Raw genomic sequence first — 22,836 nt, forward strand, 5'->3', positions numbered from 1 at the left:
TTACTAGTATCTAATAAATTAATATTAATTAAATAACAAATTTTCGTAGCTATACTAAGATTTCTGAGGCTAAACTAAGTCATTATTATGTCATAAATAATCATAAAAGTCAAGAGTAATATTAATAATGTATTTTATCGAATAATCAGTAAAATAGTAAAACGGATCTATCATAACTTAAAAAAAAACCATAATTCGACAAGTTATTAAAGGTTTAAAATCTAAATGAAATGAGTTTTCGAGAAAAACAACGCTAAGCATTTTAACAAATTTGTTTGACTATTTTACCAATAAACTGATTAAAAATTTATCAAAACACCAAGATGATAAGGAATCATTTTAAAGACATAAGTTTATTTAACTAGTAAAATTCATATATATATCTATACTATCATATTAATCAAATATTTCCATATATATAAATTTTTTTTTTCGAGTGTCCCAAAAGTATTATTGTTTTGACGAAAATATCACTAAACTGGATATGACTTTAATATTACCATGTAAAGTTTAAATGACTAAAATAAAATCATGTTGATCATGCTTTTATATTATCAAGTAACCATAAATAAATATCACATAACAAGAGAGTTAAGAAAATGTGTACCATTTTGCTCCAAAGGTGGTGCTAAACCAAGTAAGAGAAAGTCTTCAAGGCTCCAAGCTTCAAAGAAGTAGATCTTTAATTACCCAAAAGAAAATGATATCCAAGATCCAAAAGATAATACTTGACCTTTCAAAAGTTGATGATTATTGGCTTAAGAAGTGATAAGATCAAGCTCCATCTTCATTTGATTCTTCAAAAAATAAAAAGCGTATAAAGTTAGTAAGATGTTAATGAAGTGAAGATATAAGAAAGAATGGTAGAAAGATTTGATGATGGGGGTGCAAGTGAACTCATGGCTAAGGAGGGGTATTTATAATGGATTTTGGGTAAATTTTAGTTCATAAGATTGTATGAAAAAGAAGGTTAACTTGTGTAAGTGATTTAGAGTGTGTAAGTGAAAGTGTAAAAGAAGGTTAACTTGTGTAAGGGAATGGTGATAGCTTGTGTAACTGATGAACATTATGGATTGATGTAGAAAGGATTTTGGTTCATCAAATTTTTGTTCTAGTTTATACTAGTGAAATGTTTTAGATTAATGGGAAAGTATGATTAATGTTTTATTATGAAAATATGATAGTTTACTTAGAAAATTTTGGTTAAAACTATACTTATAGTTAATAAGAAAAATATAGTTAATTTTTAGGTATAAAATAATTAAATCAAAGTTGTAAGGTTAAAATGATAAGTAGTAAAGTTAGTTTAAGGAAACGAAATTGAAACGTAACGTTTTAATAAAACCGTATATATAATATTAAAATTTTACTTTTCGTAGTATAAAATAATAAAATAATATTTTAGTGCTTATAAAGAAATATAAGAATATATATATATTTTTAAGTTTAATATTTGGAAGAAATTACAAAATCGGAATAAGGTTTAGGAATTAAAGGTCATTTGAATTAGATAACCAAAGGATTAGGAATTCAAAATAAAATTTCGGAATAATTAATCGGAAGATTATGATTAAGAAATTTGAGCCTGTTACAACTCTTTCCCCCTTTAGATAGTTTCGTCCCGAAACTAGGACTTACCAAAAAGGTTAGGATAACGCTCTCTTATGTCGACCTCTTTTTCCCAAGTCGCCTCTTCAACCCCTTGGTTTGACCACAAAACCTTGACCAATGAAATTCTCGAATTTCTCAACTCTTTTACTCGGGTATCTAAGATCCTGATTGGTCGTTCCTCATACACCAAAGACTCCTCAATCAAAAGCGGCTCGTGAGCTAGAACATGAGACGGATCATGAACATACTTTCTCAACTGTGAAACATGGAACACATTATGAACTTTTGCTAAACTTGGAGGTAAAGCCAACTCATAAGAAACTTCCCCGACTCTCCTTAGGGTCTCAAAAGGTCCAATAAATTTTGGACTCAACTTTCCTCGAACTCCAAAACGTTGGACACCCCTTGTAGGTGAAACCTTTAGGAAAACCTTGTCGCCAACCTCAAATTGCAACATATTTCGACGATTATCAGCATAACTCTTTTGTTGGCTCTGTGCTGCTCTCATGTTCTGTTGAACAATCTTCAGAGCATCAATAGATTCCTGAATCACATGTGGACCTTCGGGAATGGTCCTATCCATCAAATCCCAACACAAAGGTACTCGGCACTTCCTTCCATAAAGAGCTTCTCATAATACTAGATTGGAAACTCTTGTTGTAGGCGAACTCCACCATCTGTAATTTATCTTCCCAACAACCCTCAAAGTCCAACACACAACATCTCAAAAGATCCTCTAAAGATTGAATAGTTCTCTCAGTCTGACCATCAGTCGCAGGATTAAAAGCAGTACTCAAGCACAACTTACTCCCAAAAGCTTCCTGCAACTTTTCCCAAAACCTCGATAAAAACTTCGGATCCCTATTCGAAACAATAGTCCTCGGAACACCATGAAGTCTGACAATCTCTCGGGCATAGGCATCTACTAATTTCTTGGCCCCCCAAGTATTCTTCATCGGCACAAATCTAGCGACCTTGGTCAATCTGTCAACAATGACCCAAATAACATCATTCCCTCGCTGGGTCCTTGGTAGCCCTACCACAAAGTCCATAGAAATCGAGTCCCACTTCCAATCTGGGACAGGCAAGGGTTGAAGCAACCCTAAACTCTTTTGTCTCTCAAACTTTACCCTCTGGCAGACTAGGCACTGAGACACAAAATCAGAGACATCTTTCCTTAGACCTTTCCACCAAAATATCTCTCTTATCTCCTCAATCATCTTATCTCTACCTGGATGCAAATGAAATAAACTTTGATGACCTTCCTTCAGAATCTCATTCTTCAATTCAAATTGATTTGGAACACACAATCTACCGTTCATCCTCAACTCTCCTCTTTCTCCTAACTCAAAAGCATCAGTCTCATTTTCCTCAACTCTATGGATCAACTAAACAATCTCTGGATCCTCAAGTTGTGCCTCAATTATACGATCAAACAAAGTGGGTTGTATAGTCATTGCTCCCAAATACTGACCAACCTCGTGTCGACTACAAATCTCTAATCCCAAACTCTGCATCTCACGATACAACTCCCATGGTACAGACATAATGGCATTCATAGACACTCTCGGTCTCCTACTCAAGGCATCAGCTACCTTATTCGCTTTTCCAGGGTGGTACACAATTTCAAGATCATAATCCTTAATAACCTCAAGCCACCGCCTTTGGCGCATGTTCAATTCTTTTTGGTTGAAGACATACCTCAAATTTTGATGATCAGTGTAGATCTTACACGGTAACCTATACCAATATTGTCTCCACAACTCCAAAGCAAAGATTAATGCAGCAAGTTCAATGTCATGCACGGGGTAATTCACCTCATGTGGCCTTAACTGCCTCGATGCATAAGCTATGACCTTTCCTTCTTGCATAAGTACACAACCTAAACCTTCGAATGAAGCATCAAAATAGACCTCGAATGGCTTGCTACAATCAGGCATTGCTAAAACAGGGGCGGTAGTAAGTCTTTTCTTTAATTCCTCGAAAGCAATTGTGTGCCTCTCATTCCACTGAAATCGTATCTCTTTCTTCAACAGCTTAAACATGGGACGATCAACCTTAGAAAAGTTTTCAACGTATTTCCTATAGTACCCAGCTAATCCCAAAAAGCTCCAAAGTTCAGTCACATTTCTAGGAATCGGCCAGTCCGTTATTACTTTAATCTTCTCAGGATCTACAGAAATTCCACCTTTAGACACCATATGACCTAGAAAAGAAATTTCCTCAAGCCAAAACTCACACTTACTAAACTTCCCATATAATTTCTCTTTTGTCAAAAGCTCCAGAATCATTCTCAAGTGTTCTTCATGTTCTTCCCTACTCCTTGAATATACCAAAATATCATCGATAAAAATAATCACGAATTTATCCAAATAAGGACGAAGATACCTCTACATCAAATCCATAAATGCTGCAGGTGCATTTGTTAACCCAAATGGCATCACCAAAAACTCATAATGTCCATATCGGGTCCGAAATGCTGTTTTAGGAACATCCTCCTTGGCTATCCTCAATTGATGATATCCAGACCTTAAATCAATCTTCGAGAACACCTGAGCACCTCTTAGCCGATCAAACAAATCATCTATCCTGGGCAAAGGGTAACGGTTCTTAATGATGATCTTATTAATCTCTCTATAATCAATACACAATCTCATCGTTCATCCTTCTTCTTTACAAACAGAACAGGGGCTCCCCAGGGTGACACACTAGGTTGGATAAAACCTTTCTCTAATAACTCATCCAATTGCTTTTTCAATTCGGCTAACTCAGCTGGAGCAAAACGGTACGGAGTCTTAGAGATAGGGGTAGTATCAGGAATTAGATAAATATGAAAGTCAACCTCTCTCCTTGGAGGTAAACCAAGTAGATCCTCAGGGAAAACATCAGGGTAATCACAAACAATTGGGGTTTCCTCAAGACCTAACTTGATTTTCTCCTCACTACTAGCAATAAAACACAAATATCCCTTATCTCCATGTTTAATCATCTCAATGGCTTGAACTGCAGAAATGGTCTGAATGGGAAACAAAAAATTCTTCCTAATCAAACATTCTTCACCTGGAGCCTTAACCCGAACGATCTTCTCTTTACACAAAATCTCCGCATGATGACGTCCCAACCAGTCCATTCCAAAAATAATATCATATGTACCCAACTCAAACACTATTAAATCGGCAGGTAGATGGTTGTCCGAAATCTTAAGAGGGAAATTAGGAAAGATACGGTCATATAGGAATGGTGAACTGTCAGGTAATAGAATTTGGAGATTAAATTTTTAAGGTTCAAGAGAGATAGAGGATTTATGAAGGAAAGAAGAAGAGATAAAAGATCGGTCAGCTCCTGAATCAAAAAGAATATGAGCCAAAGAGTCTCCTACGACAAAATGACCAGAAATGACCTTACCCTCAAATGCCTGATGAAGACTGTCTACATGGTTGCTTATAGCGTGCAAACCCCCAGTCCTCCTAGCTATAATACTCTGAACATTTCCCGAAGAACTAGGAGCTCCATAATTACCAGTACTACTAGCTCCCAACTGGATCCCTTCTCGGCAGTTAGTGGAAACATGACCCTCCTTTTTGCATTTGAAGCAGATGATCTTCCCAGTGCATGAACGACCTCGGTGATCCTTACCACATAAGCGTCACTTCCAAACTGTGATTCTTGTTGAAGTGGTTGGTTGGAACGGCTTGCGATCCCAATTGGTCGGCCTCTTGTTCCTGTTGTTGTTGCCTCCATGAAATTTTCTTTTGTTGGTGTTGTCCTCTTTTTCAAGGATCCTCTCATACTCAAGCGCTCGGTTGTAGAGATCTCGGAAGTTAGGATCCTTCCCGATCCCCTTTTGGATCTTAAGATTAAGACCCTCAAAGAAGCGGGAAGCACGAACACTTTCTTTGCTTACGATGTCAGAAGCAAATCGAGACAGCTCATTGAACTTACAACTGTACTCAATCACGGTCATAAGACCCTGACGAAGATGTAAGAACTCATTCTCCTTTTTCTGTTGAAGTGATGGCGGATAGAATTGTTGACGAAGAGTTATAAGGAAATCATCCCAAAAGGTATCTGTCATAGTGGCCTTGACAGAACGCCACCATAACTCAGTTGGACCAGATAGGTAGAAGGAAACCAGCTTTACTTTTAGGTGCGCTGGACAGTTAATGACCTCTAAAAGTTTCTCCATCTCTGCGAGCCAATTCTTAAAGCGAACCAGATCAGCTTCTCCGTCGTATTGCGGCGGACGATGATATTACTCTTGAGCCTGATTCTCCAAGAGGGTGATCAGTCGCTCATTTGTCCTTTTCATCCGAGCTAGTTGTGCTTCTAGCTCTCGAACTCTAGCTTCGTGATCAGATGAAGTTACGCCATTTCTTACCTAAAAAAATTTTTAAACATGTGACTAACTTTCACATTAACTTAATTAATCTGCCACGTAATTTTACACATAATCACATAAGCACATAGAAAACAAAAAGAATTTTTAGGAAGACATGTTTTGAAAAATCATTTGAATTTTTTTTTTAGTCGGCTATCGAGCCTTACACATGGAACTAAAATTCCAAGATTCGAGTAACTTTAGCTCTGATACCACGTGTAGCAGGAGCGGCACTCTCGATACATAATTAACATTAATAATTATACTTAAGATAAATAATGCGTAAGTGTAAAACGCTGAACTGCTAAAAACCATTTAAACTAAAATCGTTCAAAACATAAGTAAAAAAAAAATATCTTACAATTGAGAAAATATAAAATAAGGTTTACTTAAATACGAAAAAAAACATAAGTACAATATAGTCATCAAGTAAAATCATTGAAGCTAAGTCCTCGATAGAATAATTAAAGTTGCGGCCTGGATCGAAGCCTGAGCTAAATTTTCCTGCAAAATACTGTCATCCATAACACGGATGACAGCCGATTAAATCGGTCAGCGATAAAGCCGAGTACAATTTTCTCAACAAGCTTATGATGCGATAGTTAAATCATGCTTAAAAAATAATCATCAAGCACAATATAGAAGGTTATTACTCATTATTGACCTTTACTAAGTCATTAAGTTACATTCTCAATACTAGCAGAAGTTCATTACTGCTACTAACTACTTGGTAACCTTAATGCTTATTTAATTAAATTCAATTAAGCCTCATAACTTTACCATCATAGCACATCACAGGATCAAAACAATAATGACAACTGATATATGAAAGGGTATGGTTAGGTGAGGACCGTAGTCCTAAACCCTAACTGTGGTGGGATTCGTCACTCCTCTCAATACTGTTATGCTCGAGACTTCACAAGATGGGTTTTTCTCGGACCCCTTGTCTGACACCGCATTTTACGTACCGGCTAACACGAACGCCGGGATTTTACATGCCGGTCCTTGGTTCGACATTACCTTACTATCAGAGTCATACAATCAATATCATGCAATATCAAACAAGACTCTAAACCGAAATAGTTTACATTCTTATAAGTCAAACTATCACTAGTCAAAATTTTGACAATTCTACCCTTTTAATAGAAACAAATTACTAGTATCTAATAAATTAATATTAATTAAATAACAAATTTTGGTAGCTATACTAAGATTCCTGAGGCTAAACTAAGTCATTATTATGTCATAAATAATCATAAAAGTCAAGAGTAATATTAATAACGTATTTTATCGAATAATCAGTAAAATAGTAAAACGGATCTATCATAACTTAAAAAAAAGCATAATCCGACATGTTATTAAAGGTCCAAAATCTAAATGAAATGCGTTTTCGAGAAAAACAACGCTAAGCATTTTAACAAATTTGTTAGACTATTTTACCAATAAACCGATTAAAAATTTATCAAAACCCCAAGATGATATGGAATCAATTTAAAGACATAAGTTTATTTAATTAGTAAAATTCATATATATGTATATTATCATATTAATCAAAAATTTCCATGTATATGAATTTTTTTTTGCGATTTTCCCAAAAGTATTATTGTTTTGACGAAAATATCACTAAACTGGATATGACTTTAATATTACCATGTAAAGTTTAAATGACTAAAATAAAATCATGTTGATCATGCTTTTATATTATCAAGCAACCATAAATACATATCATGTAACAAGAGAGTTAAGAAAATGTGTACCATTTTCCTCCAAAGGTGGTGCTAAACCAAGTAAGAGAATATTAATAAGAAAATAAGAACTTAAAGAAATAAGCTCCAAAAGAGAAAGTCTTCAAGGCTCCAAGCTTCAAAGAAGTAGATATTCAATTACCCAAAAGAAAATGATATCCAAGCTCCAAAAGATAATACTTGACTTTTCAAAAGTTGATGATTATTGGCTTAAGAAGTGATAAGATCAAGCTCCATCTTCATTTGATTCTTCAACAAATAAAAAGGGTATAAAGTTAGTAAGATGTTATTGAAGTGAAGATATAAGAAAGAATGGTAGAAAGATTTGATGATGGGGGTGCAAGTGATCTCATGGCTAAGGAGGGGTATTTATAATGGATTTTTGGCAAATTTAGTTCATAAGATTGTATGAAAAAGAAGGTTAAGTTGTGTAAGTGATTTAGAGTGTGTAAGTGAATGTGTAAGAGTTGGAGTGTGTAAGTGGATGTGTAAGAGTTTGGAGTGTAAAAGAAGGTTAACTTGTGTAAGGGAATGGTGATAGCTTGTGCAATTGATGAACATTATGGATTGATGTAGAAAGGATTTTGGTTCATCAAATTTTTGTTCTAGTTTATACTAGTGAAATGTTTTAGATTAATGGGAAAGTATGATTAAGGTTTTATTATGAAAATATGATAGTTTACTTAGAAAATTTTTGTTAGAACTATACTTAAAGTTAATAAGAAAAATATAGTTAATTTTTAGGTATAAAATAATTAAATCAAAGTTGTAAGGTTAAAATGATAAGTAGTAAAGTTAGTTTAAGGAAACGAAATTGAAACGTAACGTTTTAATAAAACCGTAAATATAATATTAAAATTTTACTTTTCGTAGTATAAAATAATAAAATAATATTTTAGTGCTTATAAAGAAATTTAAGAATATATATATATTTTTAAGTTTAATATTTGGAAGAAATTACAAAATCGGAATAAGGTTTAGGAATTAAAGGTCATTTGAATTAGATAACCAAAGGATTAGGAATTCGAAACAAAATTTCGGAATAATTAATCGGAAGATTAAGATTAAGAAATTTGAGCCTGTTACAGTAAGTTTTTTGAAAGGGTTTAAACCTATTGTTTTGAGTCAAGTATGACTTTTGCGATATAAGTTTAATCCTTAAAAAATGAGCTTAGACATATCAAAATTTTATTAACTTGTTTAACGGACACTAATGTGCTTATACTCAGTCTTTGCTTTGGTTTGGTTTTGGGTCAAGTATTTTACTTTGGCTGTGGTTTAAACTTTAAGTAACCCCTTAATGGGGCTGGCAAAAGTGAGCTTCGCTTTATTAATACTAAATTCCAGTTAGTCTTTGCCTTCATAATTTCGGGGATGTAGCTAGTTTTTGGGAAAGCAAAATATAATTAATGTTCAGTAATTCTCTATTGAGGCCGTCTCAACGTGCGCCGATTTCAAATTGGCCAACTCAAACAATTTAAAAGAATATGCTGTTACATTTTTTTTTCTTTTAAAAAAAACAGCCTTTTGTACATAGAGTTCAGTTTCTATTTTTTTTAATGTTTTTTACTAATGAGCTGTTTATAAGGATCCGTATCACGGTGACCGGCTAATTAATGTTTTCGTCTTCATAAACCCAAAGGTGATCGTACTTTTGGTTTCTCCAAAATAAAACCTAAACCTCAAAATGAAAACCCTCAAAATTCTCTAGAGGCCAATGGCGGAAGCATTGTCTAGGCTAAAGAAATGTTTGAGAAGCAAGATAGAGGAGGTGAAGGGTAAAATGTTATTACGGTTGGTGCACAGACAGCAAAATGGTCAAGTATTTAGTGAATTCGAGATTTTGGATCTGGATAGTGGTGATTTGTGTAAAACCCCTTTTTGGGATTAACAATTATACTTAAGATAAATAATGCGGAAGTGTAAACGTCGAATTGCTAAAAACCATTTCAACTAAAACCGTTTAAAACATAAATTAAAAATATTACAACTGAGAAAATATAACATAAGGTTTGTTTAAATACGATAAGAAAAGCATAAGTACAATATCATCATTCATAATACGGATACAATAAGTCCTCGATACAATAATTAAAGTTGCGACCTGGATCGAAACCTAAGCTAAATTTTCCTACAAAATACTGGCATCCATAATACGGATGACAGCCGATTAAATCGGTCAACGATAAAGCCGAGTACAATTTCCTCAACAAGCTTATGATGCGATAGTTAAATCATGGTTACAAAATAATCATCAAGCACAATATAGAAGGTTATTACTCATTATTGACCTTTATTAATCCATTAAGGTACATTCTCAATACTAGCAGAAGTTCATTACTGCTTTCGAGTAAGCCTCATAACTTTACCATCATAGCACATCACACAATCACAACAATAATGACAGCTAATATATGTAAGGGTCTAGTTAGGTGAGGATTGTAGTCCTAAACCCTAACTGTGGTGGGAGTCGTCACTCCTCTCAATACTGTTATGCTCGAGACTCCACAGGATGGGTTTTTCTCGGACCCCCTATCTAACACCGCATTTTACGTGCCGATTAACACGAACGTCGGGATTTTACATGCTGGTCCATGGTTCGACGTTACCTTACTATCAGAGTCATATGTTCAATATCATTCAATATCAAACAAGACTCTAAACCGAAAGAGTTTACATTCTTATAAGTCAAACTTCCATTAGTCAAAATTTTGACAATTCTACCCTTTTAATAGTAACAATTACTAGTATCTAATAAATTAATATTAATTAAATAACAAATTTTTGTAGCTATACTAAGATTCCTGAGGCTAAACTAAGTCATTACTATGTCATAATTATCATAAAAGTCAAGGGTAATATTTCTAAGTACTTAATAACGTATTTCATCAAATAACCAAGTAAAATAGTAAAACGGATATATCATAACTAAGAAAAATAATCCGACAAGTTATTAAGGGTCCAAAATCTAAATGAAATGAGTTTTCAAGAAAAACAATGCTAAGAATTTCAACAAATTAGTTTGACTATTTTACCAATAAACCGATTAATAATTCTTTATAAATACTTGAGTCAAAAATAAAAATTTTATCAAAACACCAAGATGATATGGAATCATTTTGAAAAGATAAGTTTATTTAACTAATAAAATTGATGATTATTATTTTAAAAAATTAATACAATCATTTTAGTTGTAAATCGATATATATAAAAATAATAATTAAAGTCCATAAGGTCCACCGTTAGCTACATTTTATCTTTATTTTTACCCCTATAAGTGGCATGTTTAGCGTGAGGAAACTACATGTTATCGCATTGGTTTATTGGATTTTACGCTTGTTTTGTTGCTTTGGTATTTTATTTCATTTCGGCATCGAATCATCAACATCGAGCACAAACTAGCCCTTTTGAGTGCATACATTCTTCACCTAAACACCGAGGGCTTAAAGAAGTGAAACGTCATGAGCCAAACCATAATAACAAGCCAAAAAGAAGCCAAAGTAGACCCACTTGACCAGAATGGGCTCGAGCCAAGGTAGCTTGAGCAGTCCAGGATATATCAATCTTGTTCATCCTTAGATTGAACTTAAAAGAGTAACTTCTATCTTTGCTTATATTGATTTCAATTCATGTCACTTAGTCATCTTTCATTGTTTGCGTTGAAGTTTTATATATTCATGCTTATAGTTATTCAACTTAAATTGCACTCATCTCTTTAGGCTACTATAGTATAATTTATTCATCTGTGATTCTTGGCTTGTTTGCAATCTACAATTTCAATATAAGTATGAGTGAGTAGCTGGTTTTGGCTTAGGCTAGGCATTACCACCATGTATGTAGTTTGAATCACTTTCTTTACCTTTGGCTTGGTTGTGTTGTTTATGGTTTAAAATGGATTTTTCTATGATGTTGTAGTGTCGTTGAATTGAGGGCGAGAGTTGATTTTTAATGATAATCTATGCTTAAAAGTTAAGACATCTCCATGAGAATAGGTAGATGCTTTGATTGGAAATGTTGAATGTGTGATTCTTGTCTTAAATTATGCTTAACTCCATGAGAATAGGTCGTTGAGTATGTTTAGGAAGCTTTTGTTGGTCGAGAGAGAACAGTAGTACTTATGATACGTTCTTCCCCGTAACAAAATATACATGACTTTAGGTTAATGTTTAGTAAAAAATACTTTGGGGAGAAAGCCTAGCCTATGCCTCTTAGCTTATTGATCATTTTATCCTTGCTTTTAGTTCATTGTATCCTTATTTACTTTTACGCTTTATTTTCATTAAGTACTTTTAATTGCTTGTTTTAATTATTTCTATCTCCAAACATCATATTATACGTTTTCGAACACACTAATTGATCGAGAAACTATTAACTTAACCCCCACTCCTTGTGGATTCAACCCATATTATTTTGAGTGTAGTGTATGCACACTAGGTCTCAAGGACAAGAGAATCTTGTACCTATAAATCCTGAAATTGGGAGAAGAAGAAGGAGAAGGAAACAACGAAAAATGGTAGTAGAACACCCAAAATGCCTTTGGGAATATGCCATGCCTGATGGGAGTCTAGGGTCGAGTATTGTTCAGCCAGCCATCACAGCCGCAAATTATGAGATCAAACTAGCTTTCTTTCAATTCATTGTTCAGAATCAATTTTTCGGTTCTGAGATGGAGCATACAAATGACCATCTAGATGAGTTCGTGAACAAGTGTGGCACTGTTAAATATCAGGGGATTTCTAATGAACAAATGAAGCTGATTTGTTTCCCCTACTCACTCCGTGGTGAGGCAAGAGATTGGTTAAGATCTGAAGGGCCAAACAAGTATCGCACTGGGGAGGCATTATCTAAGGCTTTTCTTGCTCGATTCTTTTCACTAGCCAAAACTGCTAAACTACGTAATGACATCACCTCATTCCGTGAAGAAGATAGTGAAGCATCATACGAGGCTTGGGAAAGATATAAAGGGTTACAAAGGAAGTGCCCGTACCATGGAATCCCAGACTGGCTCTTAATTCAGAATGTTTACAATAGTCTTAGGGACGAGATACAAATTTCAGTAGATGCTGCAGCTAGAGGAACATTGATGGCCAAAACCCCTGAGGTAGCCAAGCAGAATCGAGGAAATGTCCTCAAACTTCCATTGGAGAGATAAAAGGAATACCAAGAAAGGTGGAAAATATGAATTGGCTGCATTACTTGCCATTCAAAATTCTGTCCACGCATTATCAAGGAGGATGGACCAGTTAAGTGTCGGGAACACATTGAAGGCTTGTGAAGTGTGTGGAATCCATGGTTATTCCCTATCAAAGCGTGCAGCAGCAGAATCGTCATCAAGCCAACAAGTTAATGCAGTGTACAACCAAGGGAAGCCACCATTCAACCCATACTCCAACACTTACAATGAAGGTTAGAAGCATCATCCCAACTTTTCATATAAAAATCCCAATGCATCATTTAACCCGCCATATTATAGCAACCTCCACCAACATATAACCAATAACCCCCAGGGTTTCAAAGACCTCCACCACCAAACTCACCGCAAAAATAAAATTTGGAGTCCATGATGGAAAACTTCATTGCCACTCAGTCCATGATTAATGATGATTCATTGCCATCCAGCAGATTCAAGCACACAAAAAAATCATTGATAATCAGATGGCACAGATGGTGCAGCAATTAAGCAATCTTTCCAAACCTAGTAGACAGCTGCCAAGCAACATAGAGAAAAATCCCTCTGGGCATGTAAATGCAGTTAAAGTAAGAAGCGGCACCACCTATAATCCGCCACCCATGGTTGTTGTTTAGAATGAAGAAGAAGAGGTGGTAATAGAGGAAGAAGCACAAAAGGAGGAACAACCAGCACCTGCCCCAGAGAAGAGAAAGGAGCCCACCACTGATGTATATGTACCTCCTATTCCTTTCCTATAGAGATTAGCGCGTCGCAAGCTTGAAGAAAAATATGGGAAGATTTTAGAAGTTCTGAGTAAGCTTGAAATAAACGTTCCCTTCATAGATGCTATCAAGGAGATGTCTTCTTATGCAAAATTTCTAAAGGAGGTATTATCTAACAAAAGGAAGCTGGCGGAAATAGGCAAAGAAACACTAAGAGGAGCATGTAGTGCTATCTTTGAGTGCACGTTGTCGAAAAAAGAAGCTGACCCCGGGTGTTTCACCATTCTAGTCAAATTTGGTGATGTTTTGGTTAATAAAGCACTTTTCGATTTGGGAGCTAGTGTGAGTATCATGCCGCTATCTTTATGCAAGAGGATCAATGCAGAGATCAAGCCAACAAGGATGTCTTTGCAGCTAGCCGATAGATCAATATGGTTTCCAGTTGGAGTTATTGAAGATTTGCCAGTTCAAAACAGGAAGTTCTATGTCCCTTGTGATTTTGTGATTATGGATATTGTTGAAGATCATGTCACACCTATTGTTCTTGGGAGATATTTTTTGAAGACTGCACGAGCTATTTTTGATGTGTTCAATGGCAAGCTTACATTGAACATCTTGGGGGAGGACGTTGAGTTTCAGCTTCCATCAATGATGAAAGGACCCGCTGATGAATCACTTTGCAGAGCAGAAGTAGCAAGGGTTGAGATTATGCATCCACAGTATGATGACCCTTTGAGGTCAATCTTAGAAGGAGTTGAGGTTGGAAGGTGCTTAGAGGCCATAATTTTGAAGAAGCTGTTAGATTAACCAAATTTCTATATGGAACCAATGATGGAGACAGTTTTGGAGGCTTCTGTGACGGTTAAACAAGAGAGATCCACGCCTCTTCAAGTAGATCTTAAACCCCTTCCCTCTTCATTAAAATATGCTTATAAAGGAACCCATAAAGATCATTTCCCTTTGCGTTTTATAGATCAAATATTGGAACGTTTGGAAAACCATTCATATTTTTGCTATTTAGATGGATACTCTGGATTTTTCCATATCCCTATCCATCTAGATGATCAGGAAAAGACCTCTTTTACTTGTCCCTATGGGACCTTTGCATATCGAAGGATGCCCTTCGGTCTCTGCAATACCCCCGCCACATTCCAACGATGCATGATGGCCATTTTCTCATATTTTACTGAGGATTTTATGGAAGTATTTATGGATGATTTTTCTGTGTACGAAACATCTTTCGAAGCATGCTTAAGCAACCTCGAAAAAGTGTTCCGTAGGTGTAAGGAGACCAACCTCACCCTAAATGGGGCAAAATGCCATTTTATGGTACAACAAGAGGTAGTGTTAGGTCATGTTATTTCCAACAGGGGCATTGAGGTAGGTAAAGCGAAAGTAGAGGTTATAGAGTGTTTGCCTCCACCCTCTGATGTTAAGGGAATAAGGATTTTTCTTGGTCACGCTGGTTTTTACCGGAGGTTTATTAAGGATTTCTCTAAGATTGCTAGGCCTCTAACTGAGCTTCTTGCCAAAGATGCCCCATTCTTGTTTACTAACGATTGCCTTGAAGCTTTTAACAGACTGAAACAGGCTCTTATCTTTGCTCCTAATATCCAACCACCGGATTGGAACATCCCCTTTGAGATTATGTGCAATGCAAGTAACTATGCTGTAGGGGCTATTTTGGGTCAGAGGAAGGATGGCAATTTGCATGCCATCTATTATACGATTAAGACATTGGATCCAGCTCAGATGAATTAGGCAACAGCAAAGAAAGAGCTTTTGGCAGTTGTATTTGCCATAGAGAAATTTAGACCTTACCTGTTAGGTTCAAAGGTGATCGTCCACACTAATCATACAACTTTGAGGTACTTGATGGCAAAGAAAATGATAAGTCTCGCCTGATTCAGTGGATTCTCCTACTGCAAAAGTTTGATTTAGAAGTGAAGGATAAGTAGGGTGCGAAGAATGTTGTTGCCGACCACTTTTCTCGGCTGATTCATGATGATGGAGCAAGTTTGGAAGCTCCAATTGATGATTCATTTCCAGATTAGTGTCTCTTAACTGTAAGCATGACAAGTGTTCCATGGTATGCTGATCTGGCTAATTATCTAACGAGTGGAATCATTCCTGATGGATACTCATCTCAGCAAAAAAAAGAAGTTTTTCTATAATGTCAAGAGACATTTTTGGGAGGACCCGTTCCTGTATAGACTATATGTTGATGGTAATTAGAATTTGTGTTCCACAAGAAAAAGTACCCTCTATTATCTAGCATTTTCACGATCTGCCCTGTGTAGGACACGCTAGTACCTCCAAGACTGCTGCAAAAATTCTTTATTGTGATTTTTATTGGCCATCTCTATTCAAGGATACACATGCCTATGTTAAATCCTGTGGCGGATGTGAAAGAACAGGGAATATTTTATGAAGAAATGAATTGCCACTCAACAACATCCTAGAAATCGAAGTTTTTGATGTATGGGGGGTGGATTTCATGGGACCATTCCCATCCTCCTATGGGAATAGCTATATCTTGCTGGCAGTTGACTATGTGTCAAAATGGGTAGAGGCTATTGCATCTCCTACCAATGATGCGCGCGTGGTTACCAAGTTCTTCAAGAAACGCATTTTTCTGCGTTTCGGCGCACCGAGGGTATTGATTAGTGATGGAGGCCAACATTTTTTGGAAAAGAGATTTGAAGGTGTATTAAAGAAATATGGGGTTTATCATAAGATTGGTCTAGGCTATCATCCGCAAACTAGTGGCCAAGCTGAAATCAGCAACCAAGAGATCAAGAGCATTTTGGAGAAGACGGTTGCAAGGTCAAGAAAAGATTGGGCGAACAAGTTGGATGACTCTCTTTGAGCCTGCAGAACAGTATTCAAAACCCCTATTGGAACCACACCATACAAGTTAGTCTATAAGAAGTCGTGCCATTTACTAGTAGAGCTTGAACATAGAGCATTTTGGACAATCAAAGCCCTTAATTATGATCTACTGCGTGCTGGTGAGAAGAGGTTGTTAGATATCAACGAACTTGATGAGATACGCTTGGATGCGTATGACAGTTCAAGGCTATATAAGGAAAAGACCAAGCGATGGCAAGACAAGGGTCTTACCGGAAGGAACTTTGAAGTTGGACAATTGGTGTTATTATTCAACTCCCGTTTGAGGTTATTTCTAGGGAAACTGAAGTCACATTGGATGGGTCCATTCAAGATCACGAGGGTATTCCCCTATGGTTTCATTGAGCTGTCAAATGCGAAAGGGGAAACATTCAAGGTGAATGGTCAATGTGTTAAACACTATCGCGCAGGTGAGCCTTTTGTAGGGCCAGTGGTAATGCCGCTTGAGTCCCCATGTGTTCTCAATTAATAATGCGCAACGGTCAAGCTAATGACCTTAAACGAGCGCTTGTTGGGAGGCAACCCATCTCTGGTATGTTTTTGTGTATATTCACTTCTATTTCTTATTTTTCTTTTCATTATGTAACATATTTTATATAGCATGCTTGCACTAAGTTGATGGATGCAGGATTTGATAGTTGGGTTGTTCATTATATGCATAAAAATGAGAAATCTGCACAACTGATGCTGTAGGGTCGAGCAAGGGGTATTTTAAATATAACATTGCACTGCAGGTAGTCTAAATGATTATCAGCTGAAAAAACCCTCCGCTCGACCAACCGAGCAAGGTTGGCTCGGGTCAAGCGATGAGCAGACATCATACAGTGAAATAGGGCAGTTGCTCAACCTGTCGAGCAACCCTTCATTAGCTCGCTCGACCACTCGACCAACTAACTTAATTTTTTCTAGAAGCATCAGGAGCAAAACAGAATGCAAAGAATGAAACTTGTACCTCGCTTGACAGGTCGACCGAGATGCAAATTCTAACAGAATTCGCGTTTAAAATCAGTTTTCCTCGACTAAACCTTTATTTCTCACTCGAGCATATCACTTCCTCCCACTTTCTCTCACTGAAAACTCAAACCCTAAGACCAAAAATCCTTGAATCCTTCTACATTCACTCATCAACAAAAACATTATTTCACTCTTCAAATTCATCAATTACACCCACATTGCTCCATTCTCATCAACATCCATCCAAATTAGGGTTTGTAGGATTGAGGTAAAAATTGTTAAATTATTCAAGATTTGAGTTTTAATTAGCTTTCTACTAATTAATCTTTTCTTTTTAGTAGTGATTTTGTGTTCTTTGCTTGTTGAGTCTTTGATTGAGGAAGTTTATCAAGAAAAACAAGCTGTGGCACCAAGGACGCAAAGGAGGAGAGAAAGGACTCCATCACCACAAAGAGTTGAACCCGACGAGGACTACCCCAACATAATTTTTAGGAATGAAGATCTACGAGATAAGTTTTAAAATCTCAAAGAAAGACCTATCTTTCCTACTAGGTTTATTTGTGCTAATGTGCTTAGAAACCTAGGATTGTTTGAGTATGCTATGCATTTCTTTAGAGCAATAGGCATGGGTTTTATGTTCAATATGCATACAGAAACATACCCTGAGTTAGTCCTCAAATTTTTGAGTTCCTTGACCATAACACAAGATGACTATGGGGAAACCTCACTGTATTTTAGGATAGATGAAATTAAGCAGCAGCTCACTACGACTGAGCTTGCTGATTTATTTGGTCCGAATGACATGGGGGGAGGATTAGACTATGAACAGTACCCTTCCCAAATTTGGCCGTTAATATCTGGAGAACACTTTACCAAGCTGCAGAATTTAGTTCTGAAAAAGGTCCATCATCCTGTTATCAGGATTTGGCTAAAGTTCATGGCTTTCACCATCACGGCCAAATCTGAGTCTAATAAGGCCAATAGTAACGATCTGATTATTTAAGGCTCATTCCTCTGCCCTGAATGGGATTTTACCTTTAACTTAGCTAGACTTCTAGTCCACACACTTCGCCATACCATTAATCAACCTAATACTGTTCGAACACGGATACAGTTTCGCGGACTCATCACCCAAACTGCTATGCATTTTGGTTGGAGAGGAGAAGGATACTAGCTAGAGAGGCCACCAACATCAGCATGACCCACTGAACCATTTTGGGATGGTTCTAAAATGACTCATACAAGAAGCAAGGATGCAAAGCAAGGCAATGAAACAAATTCAGCAGCAGAAGAGGAAGTCATAGAACTCAAAACTACAGCACAACAGTTTCTGTTCAATACTAGCGACCAACAGACCTAGCACGCCTTTACCAGAGCAAGCATAGACACCTTGGGAAGCATACAAGGTAATAATGGAATTTCTGCATATGGACCTTCCTACCATGGTCCAACAGTCCTTCTATCAAACATTAGAAGACCCCGAGAAGCAGAAGGTCACCCACTCAAAAGCAACTGCGCAACAGTGTTGGGTTGAAACTACTGACCAAAAAACTTTGGTGACCTGTGCCACAACAAGCCTAAACTCCTTGGGGGACTCTCGGGGTAGAATCGGAATCTTCACACTTGGATCTCCTTGCCATGATTCAAGGATCCTCTTATCAGCCATTGGAAGATCCTAAGAAGAGTGGCTGAAGGTCAGCCAGTCAACAGTTAGCTCAAAGCAGAGCAGAACAGAGCTGAGGGCATCCACTGACCAGCAAACCTAACGAGCCTTGGCCAGAGCGTGTCTTTTGATCTATGGGACCACTAAGGGTAGAAATGGAATCTCTACACTAGAAGCTTTCTGCCAGGACTCTTAGAGGCCATCATTTTTCTTTGGAAGAGCACTAGAAAACGGATGGAAGGTCACCTGGTTAATAGTAGTCTGTCAAATAGTCAGATTGCATATTTTAGCTTAGATGTTCTTTTTTAAGTTGCACATGTTTTGCACGTGCCTATTAATGACCGTTAAAGTTAGTTTGTCGAGTCATTAGCATCCTCATTGTATTTCCCTCGTCCCTCACGTCTATGGCCTTAGCCATGTAAACATTCAAGTTAGAGATTTCAGAAATAATTCATTGGATTTCATTCCTTTGTTTTTCCTTGAATGTATATGAACATTCAATGATCTTGAGTAGTGCAAGATCATCACCTTTTGCAATTAAGAGTAGTCCTTGGTTGTAATTAGGGAATTGTTGGCCTTGAAGGATAAAAACTCCTAGTCTTTTAATTCAAGAATCACCCACATACTTTTGTTTTGTTTGTTGTGAATACATTTACTGTTTTGATTGTGTTTGGGGTTTGTTGGCTATCAAATTACGAAGGATTGAAGGCTTGCTTAATTCTTCACATTGCATTGAAGATTCCCACCCTAAATTTAGTCCACCCACGTAGTTCATTCTAATTGGCTAGAGCTTCAAAATAGTCAAACATGGTGGAAGCTTCATGACCGACAAATAGGTATCCCTCTCCCTACTCAAGCTCTTCCCGACTTAATCCCCAACCGTTCCACATATGTCTTTGGACTAGAAGGGCAGGTACCTGACCCTCTAGCAGTGAAAAGACCACCACATCAGGCTTTCCACAACCAGTACTCTTGTCGGAGATGAAGAGGCTCTTCTTCTACACACGAGGAACGTCATCCCTCACCTACATTTGAGCAAGGAGGCCCATCCTCTACCTTCGAGTTTGGTGGCACCTCTCATGCCGCACCTCCACCCCAACCTTTACCCCATCATACCGACCCTGATCCCATCCTGGCCTATTTACAGCGCTGACATCTGCGTATGGACGGCTTTGATCAACGGTTTTACCGGATAGAGGCGCAACAGAGCCGGATCGACCAATTCATGGTCGATTACCAGCGAAGGCAATAATATGACCATCATTACCGGCAGGGGCATATAGCCCCGAATCACGTGCACCCATCGTGGTACACACTGCCACCAGGTGATTTTGGTTATGTTTACGGTTCTAGGGGGGCGCTAGTACATCTTTTGGTCCTGGAGCACAGGAAGAGGGAGTTGATGATGAAGAAGATAATGATGAGGGAGATGAAGAAGATGAAAAGGGAGATGAGAGTGACAACTAGAGTCCTCGCACCTTCTCTAAAGCCCTTTTGTCCCATTGAGGACACTACTCAGTTCAGCTTGGGGGAGGTGTTGTGTTTAGGTCTCCTTAGGTTCTTGTGTATATACGCATACTTTCATTAATTTTCTTTCTGTTTTATTACTTTTGTAATTTAGCTTACTATTTTCTTAATTTAATTATGTTTTCGATATCTTGAATCACATTCATGCACATTTTTTTATCTTCAGTAGCTAACTTGATTTCATTTTGGACCATATTTTTAATCTATGTATGATACCTTGGCAAGTTTAGATTATTTCTTCTAAATTTTTTGATTTGCAATTTTGTGAACCTTGAAGTTTCAAAACAATAGTTCAGCATCGATTTGGTTTGGGGCACCGCCTTTGGGTATTTGTGGACATATTTTGAACCCGTGAGTATTTATTGAGCCTCTACCATGACATATTTTTAGCGCATTAGGCATTACTTGAAGGACTTGGGTATTATATGGATCTAGTTGGTAGTTTGGATCGAGCTTATTCCCTTTCTTTCTTGCCCTCTTGTTAACCTACATTATATACCACTTTCTTTCATATCTTATTCGAGCATTCCATTTTCTTTTGTATCCCTTAATTTTCACCTTCTTTCACCTTCACCCCTAACTTTTTAGCATACTAGTTTGTTTGGTTGATGGTATGTTGGTGGTTGGTTTATCACACTTGGCTTGAGTTTTTAGCTTGCATTTGTCTTTTTATATTTTCTTGAGGTCACCACTTGCATATATTTTCTTGAGGTCACCACTTGCGTTTGTTTTTATATCATCTTTGTTTTTATGTCATCAAAAAAAAAGAAAGAAAAATAAGTCAAAAAATTGTATAGAAAAATATTAGTAGTTAATAAATGCCAAGTTGTGTGAAACCATGGGTCATTTTGGTTTGTTCGGGTTAACTAGCTAGTAATGCTACCTCTTTTTTGTAACCCTACCCTTTCTACATTTCATCTTACTCTAAGCTTTACCAATTCACCTTTTTTGGGTCGCTACCTACTTCTAGTGAAGTCTTAGCCTTTGAGTCCTCGAGTACCGTGGTGCGAACCTTTGACACATCTCTATTTAAAGGCTCACATCACTTTGAGCCATAGGATGAGGGAATGAGTGTAACTTTAAACACTTGAGTTTGGTTATGTTCATCTTGGCTAACATATCCAAAAGTGAGGTCCACTTATACCCATTGTGATTTGGTTTGGGAGTCTTAGACTCAGTATGGTAAGGTCATTGCTTGACAGCTTGTTTTGAGAATAATTTGTAGAACAGGAACTCACTTAAAACTTTTTAGATTTGATAATCATAGCTTGCTAATCTATCATACATCTTTTGACAAATTGTGGCTTGTGCGTTCATGATTATAACTGTTGTTAGATCATTCATGTGCATCTATGTTGGTTCTCAATCATTTCTCTTTATGATAATGCAATGCTTGCTTGAGGACAACCAAAGGTCTGACTTGGGGAAATTTTTTAGCTATATTTTATCTTTATTTTTACCCCTATAAGTGGCTTGTTTAGCGTGAGGAAACTACATGTTATCGCATTGGTTTATTGGATTTTACACTTGTTTTGTTGCTTTGGTATTTTATTTCATTTCAAATTCTAATCATCAACACCGAGCACAAACTAGCCCTTTTGGTTGCATACATTGCTCTCCTAAACACCAAGGGCTCAAAGAAGTAAAACGTCATGAGCCAAGCCACAAGAACAAGCCAAAAAGAAGCCAAAGTAGACCCACTCGACCAGAATGGGCTCGAGCTAAGGTAGCTTGAGAAATCCAGGAACATTGCTCGAGTCAGAAACTGAGTATTACATTTCTGAAGCTCGCTCAACCGGTCGAGCGAAGTTGGCTCGGGTCAAGCAAAGTGCATTCAAACTTCTAGAGTTTCTGATCATCAGCAGTATTCAATTCAAGATTACAGGACATCCGCTCAACTGGTCGAGCAAGATGGCTCGGATCGAGCTGAGCCAAATTTCACATTCTGTCTGATTTTTGAAGTTTCTAATGTTGGACCCGATGGTGGCTCGACTGGTTAAGCGGGATTCGCTCAAGTCGAATGAAAAGGGCGGCAGCAACTTTTCGATCTTTTTAAGTATCATTCGAGGTCCAATTACATTTGTTGCTTCTAATTGCGGCTGCCAAGACTGCTAGCCACCCTACCCTATCCATTACGGGTAGCACCCCCCCCTCCT

At 37.1% G+C, this 22,836-nt stretch overlaps 2 protein-coding genes across 2 annotated transcripts; one reads left to right on the plus strand and one right to left on the minus strand.

The window, feature by feature from the left end:
* Nucleotides 1-2,186: 2,186 nt before the first annotated feature.
* Nucleotides 2,187-5,797, minus strand: LOC130824972 (uncharacterized). Its single transcript, XM_057689995.1, has 7 exons — nucleotides 5,403-5,797; nucleotides 5,131-5,242; nucleotides 4,293-4,483; nucleotides 4,056-4,200; nucleotides 3,669-3,833; nucleotides 2,652-2,759; nucleotides 2,187-2,288 (listed from the first exon to the last, which is right to left on the minus strand). The coding sequence occupies exons 1-7, from the start codon at nucleotides 5,795-5,797 to the stop codon at nucleotides 2,187-2,189; spliced, it is 1,218 nt and encodes a 405-aa protein (XP_057545978.1).
* A 10,326-nt stretch (nucleotides 5,798-16,123) lies between these two features.
* On the plus strand, nucleotides 16,124-17,005 carry LOC130824973 (uncharacterized). The gene is made up of 2 exons (XM_057689997.1): nucleotides 16,124-16,452; nucleotides 16,504-17,005. Exons 1-2 carry the CDS (start codon nucleotides 16,124-16,126, stop codon nucleotides 17,003-17,005), a joined length of 831 nt encoding a protein of 276 aa, XP_057545980.1.
* The last annotated feature ends 5,831 nt before the right edge of the window (nucleotides 17,006-22,836 follow it).

The sequence above is a fragment of the Amaranthus tricolor genome, chromosome 10, assembly GCF_026212465.1.
Source record: "Amaranthus tricolor cultivar Red isolate AtriRed21 chromosome 10, ASM2621246v1, whole genome shotgun sequence".
In the NCBI taxonomy this organism is placed as follows: Eukaryota; Viridiplantae; Streptophyta; class Magnoliopsida; order Caryophyllales; family Amaranthaceae; genus Amaranthus; species Amaranthus tricolor.